The sequence below is a fragment of the Salmo salar genome, chromosome ssa25 (assembly GCF_905237065.1).
Source record: "Salmo salar chromosome ssa25, Ssal_v3.1, whole genome shotgun sequence".
Classification (NCBI taxonomy): Eukaryota; Metazoa; Chordata; class Actinopteri; order Salmoniformes; family Salmonidae; genus Salmo; species Salmo salar.
In genome coordinates, this window is record NC_059466.1 from 51,068,468 (window position 1) to 51,081,854 (window position 13,387).

General features: G+C 43.7%; 1 protein-coding gene across 4 annotated transcripts in view; it reads left to right on the top strand.

Annotated features, from left to right (window-relative positions):
* Positions 1 to 13,387, top strand: part of pard3bb (par-3 family cell polarity regulator beta b) — a 631,603-nt gene that overhangs the window by 310,541 nt on the left and 307,675 nt on the right. For all 4 annotated transcript variants that reach the window (XM_045707870.1, XM_045707869.1, XM_045707871.1 and 1 more), the window contains one exon: positions 4,163 to 4,618. In XM_045707870.1, coding sequence (XP_045563826.1) covers positions 4,163 to 4,618 — 456 coding nt within the window. The remainder of the gene's footprint in view (positions 1 to 4,162; positions 4,619 to 13,387) is intronic.

Consider the following 13,387-nt stretch of genomic DNA (forward strand, 5'->3'; position numbering starts at 1 on the left):
GGAGTCTGTTTCTGACCGTTTGAGCAGACACATGCACATTTGTGGCCTGCTGGAGGTCATTTTGCAGGGCTCTGGCAGTGCTCCTCCTGCTCCTCCTTACACAAAGGCTGAGGTAGCGGTCCTGCTGCGGGGTTTTGCCCTCCTACGGCCTCCTCCACGTCTCCTGATGTACTGGCCTGTCTCCTGGTAGCGCCTCCATGCTCTGGACACTACGCTGACAGACACAGCAAACCTTCTTGCCACAGCTCGCATTGATGTGCCGTCCTGGATGAGCTGCACTACCTGAGCCACTTGTGTGGGTTGTAGACTCCGTCTCATGCTACCACTAGAGTGAAAGCACCGCCAGCATTCAAAAGTGACCAAAACATCAGCCAGTAAGCATAAGAACTGAGAAGTGGTCAGTGGTCCCCACCTGCAGAACCACTCCTTTATTGGGCGTGTCTTGCTAATTGCCTATAATTTCCACCTGTTGTCTATTCCATTTGCACAACAGCATGTGAAATGTATTGTCAATCAGTGTTGCTTCCTAAGTGTACAGTTTGATTTCACAGAAGTGTGATTGACTTGGAGTTACATTGTGTTGTTTAAGTGTTCCCTTAATTTTTTTGAGCTGTATATATATAAAAATATCGGCTTTTTTTGGTCCTCCAATAATCTGTATCGGCTAGATCTAACTGGGGGAGTGGCTAGATCTGAGTGGGGGAGTGGCTAGAGCTAACTGGGGGAGGGGCTATAGTTAACTGGGGAGGGGCTAGATCTAACTGGGGGCGTGGCTAGATCTGAGTGGGGGAGTGGCTAGATCTGAGTGGGGGAGTGGCTAGAGCTAACTGGGGAGGGGCTAGAGTTAACTGGGGAGGGGCTAGATCTAACTGGGGGCGTGGCTAGATCTGAGTGGGGGAGTGGCTAGAGCTAACTGGGGGAGGGGCTAGAGCTAACTGGGGGAGTGGCTAGAGCTAACTGGGGGAGGGGCTAGAGCTAACTGGGGGAGTGGCTAGAGTTAACTGGGGAGGGGCTAGAGCTAACTGGGGGAGGGGTTAGATCTGAGTGGGGGAGTGGCTAGATCTAACTGGGGGAGTGGCTAGATCTGACTGGGTGGCTGGAGCGGATAGAGCTATCTTGGTGACTAATGGTATGTAAACAGGACTAATGCTATGCAAACAGGACTAATGCTATGCAAACAGGACTAATGCTATGCAAACAGGACTAATGCTATGTAAACAGGACTAATGCTATGTAAACAGGACTAATGCTATGCAAACAGGACTAATGCTATGCAAACAGGACTAATGATATGCAAACAGGACTAATGATATGCAAACAGGACTAATGCTATGTAAACAGGACTAATGCTATGCAAACAGGACTAATGCTATGCAAACAGGACTAATGCTATGCAAACAGGACTAATGCTATGTAAACAGGACTAATGCTATGCAAACAGGACTAATGATATGCAAACAGGACTAATGCTATGCAAACACACCATTAGATGTATAAAATTCACCCAGTCCTAGAGAGAGGCTGTTGTTTACTGCGGCTGTTGTTTACTGCGGCTGTTGTTTACTGCGGCTGTTTATTGTTTACTATTACTGTTTACTGAGGCTATTACTCCATACATATCTACTCCATACACTACTGTACATATCTACTCCATACATATCTACTCCATACACTACTGTACATATCTACTCCATACATATCTACTCCACACATATCTACTCCATACATATCTACTCCATACATATCTACTCCATACACTACTGTACATATCTACCCCATACATATCTACTCCATACATATCTACTCCATACACTACTGTATATACCCAGATGATATGCCGTGCATATGAACACACTCACATCTCACCAAATAATGCATAGTATGAAGGTGTCTGGAATCTGCTTCTCCGATGTAAATCCCCGACCACGCCCTGTAGGTGATGTCATGGCGACGCCGGCTAGCTGATCTCACGTCAGCGAGTCTAACGGTCGTCTCGTGTCGACCTGCTAACGTGCAGGCCGTCCAATCAAATGCATTTCTTCGCTATAACGTTTTTTTGTTTTTTTTGTGAGGGGACGAAAATGAAAAGGTTTCATTGTGACGAGGTTGATTAGTTAATAACATGTTTAACTATTTAAAACATTGTTTTGAATCTTTTACACAACTTTAGGTTGTGTCTTTAGATTTAGAGAAAATTACAAACTAATTGAATATTTTTTTTTTTCTTCTCACTTTTCTCATTGACTTCTGAATAGAGGCCGACCGATTATGATTTTCCAACGCCAACACCGATTATTGGAGGACCAAAAAAATCCGATGCCGATTAATCGGCCAATTTAACACATTTAAAATAAAGAATAATAAAAAAATTTAAAATTCAAAATAAAAAAACAGGTTTGTAATAATGACAATTACAACAATACTGAATGAACACTTATTTTAACTTAATATAATACATAAATAAAATCAATTTAGCCTCAAATAAATAATCAAACATGTTCAATTGGGTTTAAATAATGCAAAAACACAGTGTTGGAGAAGAAAGTAAAAGTGCAATATGTGCCATGTAAAAAAGCTAACGTTTAAGTTCCTTGCTCAGAACATGAGAAAATATGAAAGCTGGTGGTTCCTTTTAACATGAGTCTTCAATATTCTAACCTGGATTTCTTTTAGCTAAATATGCAGGTTTAAAAATATATACTTCTGTGTATTGATTTTAAGAAAGGCATTGATGTTTATGGTTAGGTACAGTCGTGCAACAATTATGCTTTTTTTCACAAATGCGCTTTTGTTAAATCATCCCCCGTTTGGCGAAGTCGGCTGTCCTTTGTTAGGAAGAAATAGTCTTCACAGTTCGCAACGAGCCAGGCGGCCCAAACTGCTGCATATACCCTGACTCTGTTTGCAAGAGAAGTGACACATTTTCCCTAGTTAAAAGAAATTCATGTTAGCAGGCAATATTAACTAAATATGCAGGTTTAAAAATATATACTTGTGTATTGATTTTTAAGAAAGACATTGATGTTTATGGTTAGGTACACGTTGGAGCAACGACAGTCCTTTTTCGCGAATGCGCACCGCATCGATTATATGCAATGCAGGACAGGCTAGATAAACTGGTAATATCATCAACCATGTGTAGTTAACTAGTGATTATGATTTATTGATTGTTTTTTATAAGATAAGTTTAATGCTAGCTAGCAACTTACCTTGTCTTCTTACTGCATTCGCGTAACAGGCAGGCTCCTCGTGGAGTGCAATGTAAAGCAGGTGGTTAGAGCGTTGGACTAGTTAACCGTAAGGTTGCAAGATTGAATCCCCCGAGCTGACAAGGTAAAAATCTGTCGTTCTGCCCCTGAACAAGGCAGTTAACCCACTGTTCCTAGGCCGTCATTGAAAATAAGAATGTGTTCTTAACCTGACTTTCCTAGCTCTAAATATAAAAATAAAATAAAAAATCGTCAAATCGGTGGCCAAAAATACCGATTTATCGATTGATATGAAAACTTTGAAATCGGCCCTAATTAATCGGCCATTCCGATTAATCAGTCGACCTCTACTTCTGAAACCCCAAACTCTGGCCTGGTCGGTTTGGTCTGCTTCCTGAAAGTCTTGTGAAGTTGAGCCTCTGGGTTTAGAAACTCTGTGGTCTCACTATCACATTCACTCACACACACACACACACACACACACACACACACACACACACACACACACACACACACACGCACACACACACACACACATATCCACAAAGTCAGGTTTTTAAGTCTGGTTCAGAGTAAATACTATGAAGCCGCGACTCTGCGTTGTGAATGATGTAAACGTCTGATTGTAAGTCATAATAAGAGCGTCTGCTAAAGCGTCTGCTAAGTCAGGATAAGAGCATCTGCTAAAATGACCCCAAAATATGTTGAAATGCGTTGGTTATATTAAAGCTGATAACCAAACCAATATCTCTTTCCACAGAACCACCTGAACCCTTCAGTTCTGCCATTGACCCTAGTACACAACCGTGTCTCAGCCCAGATTAAAACCCGTGCGGAATGATTTTCCGTTATCGGCAGAAATACACCAGACATTAATCTCAGTCCTGAAATAACAACCAATTCCTTATAATGTGTCCAATGGTTTGCTCTGTGATTTCTGTCCTCCTCTTCAGTCTTTAATGGGAGTTCCGTCCACGTTGGTGAAGAGGATGACGAAGAGGAGTTGAATCTTATATCTCCTCGTCAGGAAGGTCTGAGTCCAGCCCCAGGGGAGAGCTCTACCAGGCCCATCTCTGGACCAGCCCCAGGGGAGAGCTCCACCAGGCCCATCCCTGGACCAGCCCCAGGGGAGAGCTCTACCAGGCCCATCCCTGGACCAGCCCCAGGGGAGAGCTCCACCAGGCCCATCCCTGGACCAGCCCCAGGGGAGAGCTCCACCAGGCCCATCCCTGGACCAGCCCCAGGGGAGAGCTCTACCAGGCCCATCCCTGGACCAGTCCCAGGGGAGAGCTCTACCAGGCCCATCCCTGGACCAGCCCCAGGGGAGAGCTCTACCAGGCCCATCCCTGGACCACAGCCGGCCCAGTTTCAGTACCACCACACCAAGTCCTCCAAGAGCATGGACCTGGGTAAGACATTTACTGAATACTCTGGTTCACACTTCTCCCATCTCGTAAAGCCCTCAAACTCAACTCTGGACCTGGAAGCCAGTTTCACTGCTCCCCCCCATTTTCCGTATCCCCCTGGTATACAGTATATATTTCTCCGTATCCCCCTGGTATACAGTATATCTTTCTCCATATCCCCCTGGTATCCAGTATATATTTCTCCGTATCCCCCTGGTATACAGTATATATTTCTCCATATCCCCCTGGTATACAGTATATATTTCTCCATATCCCCCTGGTATCCAGTATATATTTCTCCGTATCCCCCTGGTATACAGTATATATTTCTCCGTATCCCCCTGGTATACAGTATATATTTCTCCATATCCCCCTGGTATACAGTATCTCTTTCTCCATATCCCCCTGGTATACAGTATATGTTTCTCCATATCCCCCTGGTATACATTATCTCTTTCTCCATATCCCCCTGGTATACAGTATATATTTCTCCATATCCCCCTGGTATACAGTATATATTTCTCCATATCCCCCTGGTATACAGTATATATTTCTCCGTATCCCCCTGGTATACAGTATATATTTCTCCGTATCCCCCTGGTATACAGTATATATTTCTCCGTATCCCCCTGGTATACAGTATATATTTCTCCGTATCCCCCTGGTATACAGTATATATTTCTCCATTGTTTTATGGGCTGCCAGTTGGGGAACGCTGCCTAACATGGTTTAACTAAGTACTGTACAAAGAGATGGGGGAACGATGGTGTCTCCCTAAATACAAAGAGATGGGGGAGGCTGGTTAGTTAAAGACAGTATAGTAATGACCAGTTAGGTTAGTTAGACAGTATAGTAATGACCAGCTAGGTTAGTTAGTATAGTAATGACCAGCTGGGTTAGTTAGACAGTATAGTAATGACCAGCTAGGTTAGTTAGACAGTATAGTAATGACCAGCTAGGTTAGTTAGTATAGTAATGACCAGCTGGGTTAGTTAGACAGTATAGTAATGACCAGCTAGGTTAGTTAAAGACAGTATAGTAATGACCAGCTAGGTTAGTTAGTATAGTAATGACCAGCTGGGTTAGTTAGACAGTATAGTAATGACCAGCTGGGTTAGTTAGACAGTATAGTAATGACCAGCTAGGTTAGTTAAAGACAGTATAGTAATGACCAGTTAGGTTAGTTAGACAGTATAGTAATGACCAGCTAGGTTAGTTAGTATAGTAATGACCAGCTGGGTTAGTTAGACAGTATAGTAATGACCAGCTAGGTTAGTTAGACAGTATAGTAATGACCAGCTAGGTTAGTTAGTATAGTAATGACCAGCTGGGTTAGTTAGACAGTATAGTAATGACCAGCTAGGTTAGTTAAAGACAGTATAGTAATGACCAGCTAGGTTAGTTAGTATAGTAATGACCAGCTGGGTTAGTTAGACAGTATAGTAATGACCAGCTGGGTTAGTTAGACAGTATAGTAATGACCAGCTAGGTTAGTTAAAGACAGTATAGTAATGACCAGTTAGGTTAGTTAGACAGTATAGTAATGACCAGCTAGGTTAGTTAGTATAGTAATGACCAGCTGGGTTAGTTAGACAGTATAGTAATTTTTATTTATTTATTTTATTTCACCTTTATTTAACCAGGTAGGCAAGTTGAGAACAAGTTCTCATTTACAATTGCGACCTGGCCAAGATAAAGCAAAGCAGTTCGACAACATACAACAACACAGAGTTACACATGGAGTAAAACAACATACAGTCAATGATGCAGTAGAAAAAAAATATAAATAAAAATAAGATTATATACAATGTGAGCAAATGATGTGAGATAAGGGAGGTAAAGGCAAAAAAATGCCATGGTGGCAAAGTAAATAAAGTATAGCAAGAAAAACACTGGAATGGTAGATTTGTAGTTTGAAGAAAGTTCAGAGATAAAATTGAAATAATATGGTGCAAAGGAGCAAAATAAATAAAATAAATAAATACAGTAGGGGAAGAGGTAGTTGTTTGGGCTAAATTATAGATGGGCTATGTACAGGTGCAGTGATCTGTGAGCTGCTCTGACAGTTGGTGCTTAAAGCCAGTGAGGGAGATAAGTGTTTCCAGTTTCAGAGATTTTTGTAGTTCGTTCCAGTCATTGGCAGCAGAGAACTGGAAGGAGAGACGACCAAAGGAGGAGTTGGCTTTAGGGGTGACCAGAGAGATATACCTGCTGGAGCGCGTGCTACAGGTGGGTGCTGCTATGGTGACCAGTGAGCGGAGATAAGGGGGGACTTTACCTAGCAGGGTCTTGTAGATGACCTGGAGCCAATGTGTTTGGCGACGATTATGAAGCGAAGGCCAGCCAACGAGAGCGTACAGGTCGCAGTGGTGGGTAGTATATGGGGCTTTGGTGACAAAACGGATGGCACTGTGATAGACTGCATCCAGCTTGTTGAGTAGGGTATTGGAAGCTATTTTGTAAATGACATCGCCGAAGTCGAGGATTGGTAGGATGGTCAGTTTTACGAGGGTATGTTTGGCAGCATGAGTGAAGGATGCTTTGTTGCGAAATAGGAAGCCAATTCGAGATTTCACTTTGGATTGGAGATGATTGATGTGAGTCTGGAAGGAGAGTTTACGGTCTAACCAGACACCTAGGTATTTGTAGTTGTCCACAAATTCTAAGTTAGAACCGTCCAGAGAAGTGATGCTGGACAGGCGGGCAGGTGCAGGCAGCGATCGGTTGAAGAGCATGCATTTAGTTTTACTTGTGTTTAGGAGCAGTTGGAGACCACGGAAGGAGAGTTGAATGGCATTGAAGCTCGTCTGGAGGGTTGTTAACACAGTGTCCAAAGAAGGGCCAGAAGTATACAGAATGGTGTCGTCTGCGTAGAGGTGGATCAGAGATTCACCAGCAGCAAGAGCGACATCATTGATGTATACAGAGAAAAGAGTTGGCCCAAGAATTGAACCCTGTGGTACCCCCATAGAGACTGCCAGAGGTCCAGACAGTAGGCCCTCCGATTTGACACACTGAACTCTGTCAGAGAAGTAGTTGGTGAACCAGGCGACGCAATCGTTTGAGAAACCAAGGCTACTGAGTCTGCCGATGAGGATGTGGTGATTAACAGAGTCAAAAGCTTTGGCCAGGTCAATGAATACGGCAGCACAGTATTGTTTCTTATCGATGGCGGTTACGATGTCGTTTAGGACCCTGAGCGTGGCTGAGGTGCACCCATGACCAGCTCTGAAACCAGATTGCATAGCGGAGAGGGTGCGGTGGGATTCGAAATGGTCGGTAATCTGTTTGTTAACTTGGCTTTCGAAGACCTTAGAAAGGCAGGGTAGGATGGATATAGGTCTGTAGCAATTTGGGTCAAGAGTGTCACCTCCTTTGAAGAGGGGGATGACAGCAGCTGCTTTCCAATCTATGGGAATCTCAGACGACACGAAAGAGAGGTTGAACAGGCTAGTAATAGGGGTTGCAATAATTTCGGCAGATAATTTTAGAAAGAAAGGATCCAGATTGTCAAGCCCAGCTGATTTGTAGGGGTCCAGATTTTGCAGCTCTTTCAGAACATCAGCTGAATGGATTTGGGAGAAGGAGAAATGGGGGAGGCTTGGGCGAGTAGCTGTGGGGGGTGCAGTGCTGTTGAATGCAGTAGGGGTAGTTAGGTGGAAAGCATGGCCAGCCGTAGAAAAATGCTTGTTGAAATTCTCAATTATAGTGGGCTTATCGGTGGTGACAGAGTTTCCTATCCTCAGTGCAGTGGGCAGTTGGGAGGAGGTGTTCTTATTCTCCATGGACTTTACAATGTCCCAGAACTTTTTAGAGTTGGAGTTGCACGAAGCGAATTTCTGTTTGAAAAAGCTAGCCTTGGCGTTTCTAACTGCCTGTGTGTATTGGTTTCTAACTTCCCTAAAAAGTTGCATATCGCGGGGGCAGTTCGATGCTAATGCAGAACGCCACAGGATATTTTTGTGTTGGTTAAGGGCAGTCAGGTCTGGGGAGAACCAAGGGCTATATCTGTTCCTGGTTCTAAATTTCTTGAAAGGGGCATGCTTATTTAAGATGGAGAGGAAGGCATTTAAAAAAAAATTGTTTGGGTACAGACCTGGATAGCAGGACAGAACTCTGCATGCTATCTCTGCAGTAGATTGCAACACCGCCCCCTTTGGTCGTTCTATCTTGTCTGAAAACGTTGTAGTTAGGGATGAAGATTTCAGAGTTTTTGGTGGACTTCCTCAGCCAAGATTCAGACACAGCTAGGACATCCGGGTTGGCAGAGTGTGCTAAAGCAGTGAATAAAACAAACTTAGGGAGAAGGCTTCTAATGTTAACATGCATGAAACCAAGGCTAATCACGGTTACAGAAGTCATCAAAAGAGAGCGCCTGGGGAGTAGGAGTGGAGCCAGGCACTGCAGGGCCTGGATTCACCTCTACATCCCCAGAGGAGCAGAGAAGAATAAGTATGAGGTTACGGCTAAAAGCTATAAGAATTGGTCGTCTGTGACGTCCAGAATAGAGAGAAAAAGGAGCAGGTTTCTGGGGGCGACAAAATAGCTTCAAGGTATAATGTACAGACAAAGGTATGGTGGGATGTGAGTACAGAGGAGGTAAACCTAGGCATTTAGTGATTATGAGAGAGATATTGTCTCTAGAAACATCATTGAAACCAGAAGATGTCATAGCATGTGTGGGTGGAGGAACTGAGAGGTTGGATAAGGTATAATGAGCAGGGCTAGAGGCTCTACAGTGAAATAAGCCAATAAACACTAACCAGAACAGCAATGGAGAAGGCATATTGACATTAAGGAGAGGCATGCTTAGCCGAGTGATCAAAGGGTCCAGTGAGATTCAGACAGCTAGCCGGGCCATAGGTAGCAAGCTGGTGGAAGATGGGAGGGAGGTCTGTTTTTAGCCACCTCGTGCGTTTCCGTCTGTGGGTTAGTGGGGTTCCGTGTGGAAGGGGGGACCAGTCCAAGTTGGCAAAATAGTTAGTTATAGTGGCCCAAGAAAAGTGTCCGATAGACCTATTCAGATCGCAGCCGAAAAGACAGCTAACGATTAGCGGGCCGCAGATGGGCGATCAGGTTACGTCGCGACGGAGGGGCCAGTTGGATAACTCCCTCGGGCAGATAACGTCGGTGGTCCAGTCGTGAAGACCCGATGGGGCTCCGCATCGGCAGTAAAACGGGTCAGGATAGGTGAGTTGTAGCCCAGGAGACACTTCAGCTGGCTAGCTCAGGAATAGCCCAGGAGTGGCTGACGGAACTCTTCAGCTGGCTAGCTGGCTAGCTCCGTAATAATGTGTGTTAATTCCGTGACCGACGTTGCCAATAGTCACTCAGGTAGCAGCTAGTTAGCTGCAAGATCCAGGTGTAAATGACCAGCTAGGTTAGTTAAAGACAGTATAGTAATGACCAGTTAGGTTAGTTAGTGTAGTAATGACCAGTTAGGTTAGTTAGTTAGTATAGTAATGACCAGTTAGGTTAGTTAGTTAGTATAGTAATGACCAGTTAGGTTAGTTAGTTAGTATAGTAATGACCAGCTAGGTTAGTTAAAGACAGTATAGTAATGACCAGTTAGGTTAGTTAGTTAGTATAGTAATGACCAGTTAGGTTAGTTAGTTAGTTAGTATAGTAATGACCAGTTAGGTTAGTTAGTGTATATTAATGACCAGTTAGGTTAGTTAGTGTATAGTAATGACCAGCTAGGTTAGTTAGTGTATAGTAATGACCAGTTAGGTTAGTTAGTATAGTAATGACCAGTTAGGTTAGTTAGTATAGTAATGACCAGTTAGGTTAGTTAGTGTATAGTAATGACCAGTTAGGTTAGTTAGTTAGTATAGTAATGACCAGCTAGGTTAGTTAAAGACAGTATAGTAATGACCAGCTAGGTTAGTTAGTATAGTAATGACCAGTTAGGTTAGTTAGTATAGTAATGACCAGTTAGGTTAGTTAGTGTATAGTAATGACCAGTTAGGTTAGTTAGTTAGTATAGTAATGACCAGCTAGGTTAGTTAAAGACAGTATAGTAATGACCAGCTAGGTTAGTTAGTTAGTATAGTAATGACCAGTTAGGTTAGTTAGTATAGTAATGACCAGTTAGGTTAGTTAGTTAGTATAGTAATGACCAGCTAGGTTAGTTAGTTAGTATAGTAATGACCAGTTAGGTTAGTTAGTGTAGTAATGACCAGTTAGGTTAGTTAAAGACAGTATAGTAATGACCAGTTAGGTTAGTTAGTTAGTATAGTAATGACCAGTTAGGTTAGTTAGTTAGTATAGTAATGACCAGTTAGGTTAGTTAAAGACAGTATAGTAATGACCAGTTAGGTTAGTTAGGTAGTATAGTAATGACCAGTTAGGTTAGTTAGTATAGTAATGACCAGTTAGGTTAGTTAGTTAGTATAGTAATGACCAGTTAGGTTAGTTAGTATAGTAATGACCAGTTAGGTTAGTTAGTATAGTAATGACCAGTTAGGTTAGTTAGTTAGTATAGTAATGACCAGTTAGGTTAGTTAGTATAGTAATGACCAGTTAGGTTAGTTAGTTAGTATAGTAATGACCAGTTAGGTTAGTTAGTTAGTATAGTAATGACCAGCTAGGTTAGTTAGTTAGTATGGTAATGACCAGCTAGGTTAGTTAGTTAGTATAGTAATGACCAGCTAGGTTAGTTAGTTAGTATAGTAATGACCAGCTGGGTTAGTTAGTTAGTTAGTATAGTAATGACCAGCTAGGTTAGTTAGTTAGTATAGTAATGACCAGCTAGGTTAGTTAGTTAGTATAGTTATGACCAGCTAGGTTAGTTAGTTAGTATAGTAATGACCAGCTAGGTTAGTTAGTTAGTATAGTAATGACCAGCTGGGTTAGTTAGTTAGTATGGTAATGACCAGCTAGGTTAGTTAGTTAGTATAGTAATGACCAGCTGGGTTAGTTAGTTAGTTAGTATAGTAATGACCAGCTAGGTTAGTTAGTTAGTATAGTAATGACCAGCTAGGTTAGTTAGTTAGTATAGTAATGACCAGCTAGGTTAGTTAGTTAGTATGGTAATGACCAGCTAGGTTAGTTAGTTAGTATGGTAATGACCAGCTAGGTTAGTTAGCTAGTTAGTATAGTAATGACCAGCTGGGTTAGTTAGTTAGTATAGTAATGACCAGCTAGGTTAGTTAGTTAGTATAGTAATGACCAGCTGGGTTAGTTAGTTAGTATAGTAATGACCAGCTAGGTTAGTTAGTTAGTATAGTAATGACCAGCTGGGTTAGTTAGTTAGTTAGTATAGTAATGACCAGCTAGGTTAGTTAGTTAGTATAGTAATGACCAGCTGGGTTAGTTAGTTAGTATAGTAATGACCAGCTGGGTTAGTTAGTTAGTATAGTAATGACCAGCTAGGTTAGTTAGTTAGTATAGTAATGACCAGCTGGGTTAGTTAGTTAGTATAGTAATGACCAGCTAGGTTAGTTAGTTAGTATAGTAATGACCAGCTGGGTTAGTTAGTTAGTTAGTATAGTAATGACCAGCTAGGTTAGTTAGTTAGTATAGTAATGACCAGCTGGGTTAGTTAGTTAGTTAGTTAGTTAGTATAGTAATGACCAGCTAGGTTAGTTAGTTAGTATAGTAATGACCAGCTGGGTTATATATAAAGTGTTGAACCAGAAGTACCAAGCGTACAGTATACTCAGATATCTCCCCACCAAATTCTCCTCTCTGTGCGATAGTCAACCTCTATAATCCTATTCCTCCTCTCTTTAAATGCTTTAATAAAGGGATGATAGATAGAGAGGGGTTTTACTGTGAAGCGGTAGGGAGAGATGAGAGGAGGAGAGGAGAAGAGGAGGGAGGAGAGGAGGAGGAGAGGAGAAGAGGAGGATGAGAGGGGAGGAGAGGAGGATGAGAGGAGGAGGGAGGAGAGGAGGAGAGGAGAAGAGGAGGAGAGGAGGACGGAGGAGAGGAGGGAGGATGGTAGGGAGGAGAGGAGGGAGGAGAGGAGAGGAGGAGGATGAGATGAGGGAGGAGAGGAGGATGAGAGGAGGGAGGAGAGGAGGATGAGAGGATGGAGGAGAGGAGGAGGGAGGAGGGAGGAGAGGAGGGAGAGGAGGATGAGAGGAGGGAGGAGGGAGGAGAGGAGGATGGAGGAGAGGAGAAGGGAGGAGAGGAGGGAGAGGAGGATGGAGGAGAGGAGGAGGGAGGAGAGGAGAGGAGGGGGAGGAGAGGAGGGAGAGGAGGATGGAGGAGAGGAGGCGGGAGGAGAGGAGGAGGGAGGAGAGGAGGGAGAGGAGGAGAGGAGGATGAGAGGAGGGAGGATAGGAGGAGGGAGGAGGAGGAGGAGAGGAGGGAGGGGTGGAGGAGGGAGGAGAGGAGGATGAGAGGAGGGAGGAGAGGAGGAGGAGGAGAGGAGGGAGGGGAGGAGGAGGGAGGAGAGGAGGATGAGAGGAGGGAGGAGAGGAGGAGGGAGGAGGAGGAGGAGAGGAGGGAGGGGTGGAGGAGGGAGGAGAGGAGGATGAGAGGAGGGAGGAGAGGAGGAGGAGAGGAGGGAGGGGAGGAGGAGGGAGGAGAGGAGGATGAGAGGAGGGAGGAGAGGAGGAGGGAGGAGGAGGAGAGGAGAGGAGGGAGGGGAGGAGGAGGGAGGAGAGGAGGATGAGAGGAGGAGGAATGATGTTAGATGTGTGCTCTGCCTGCTGGGCTATTGGCTGGAGGGGAGAGAAGGAGAGAATCAGTGGCAAATAAAATTGAAATGTTGGCGCTGGGCGGAAATTCATTTTCTTTATGGGTTTGATGTGTCTCATCGCT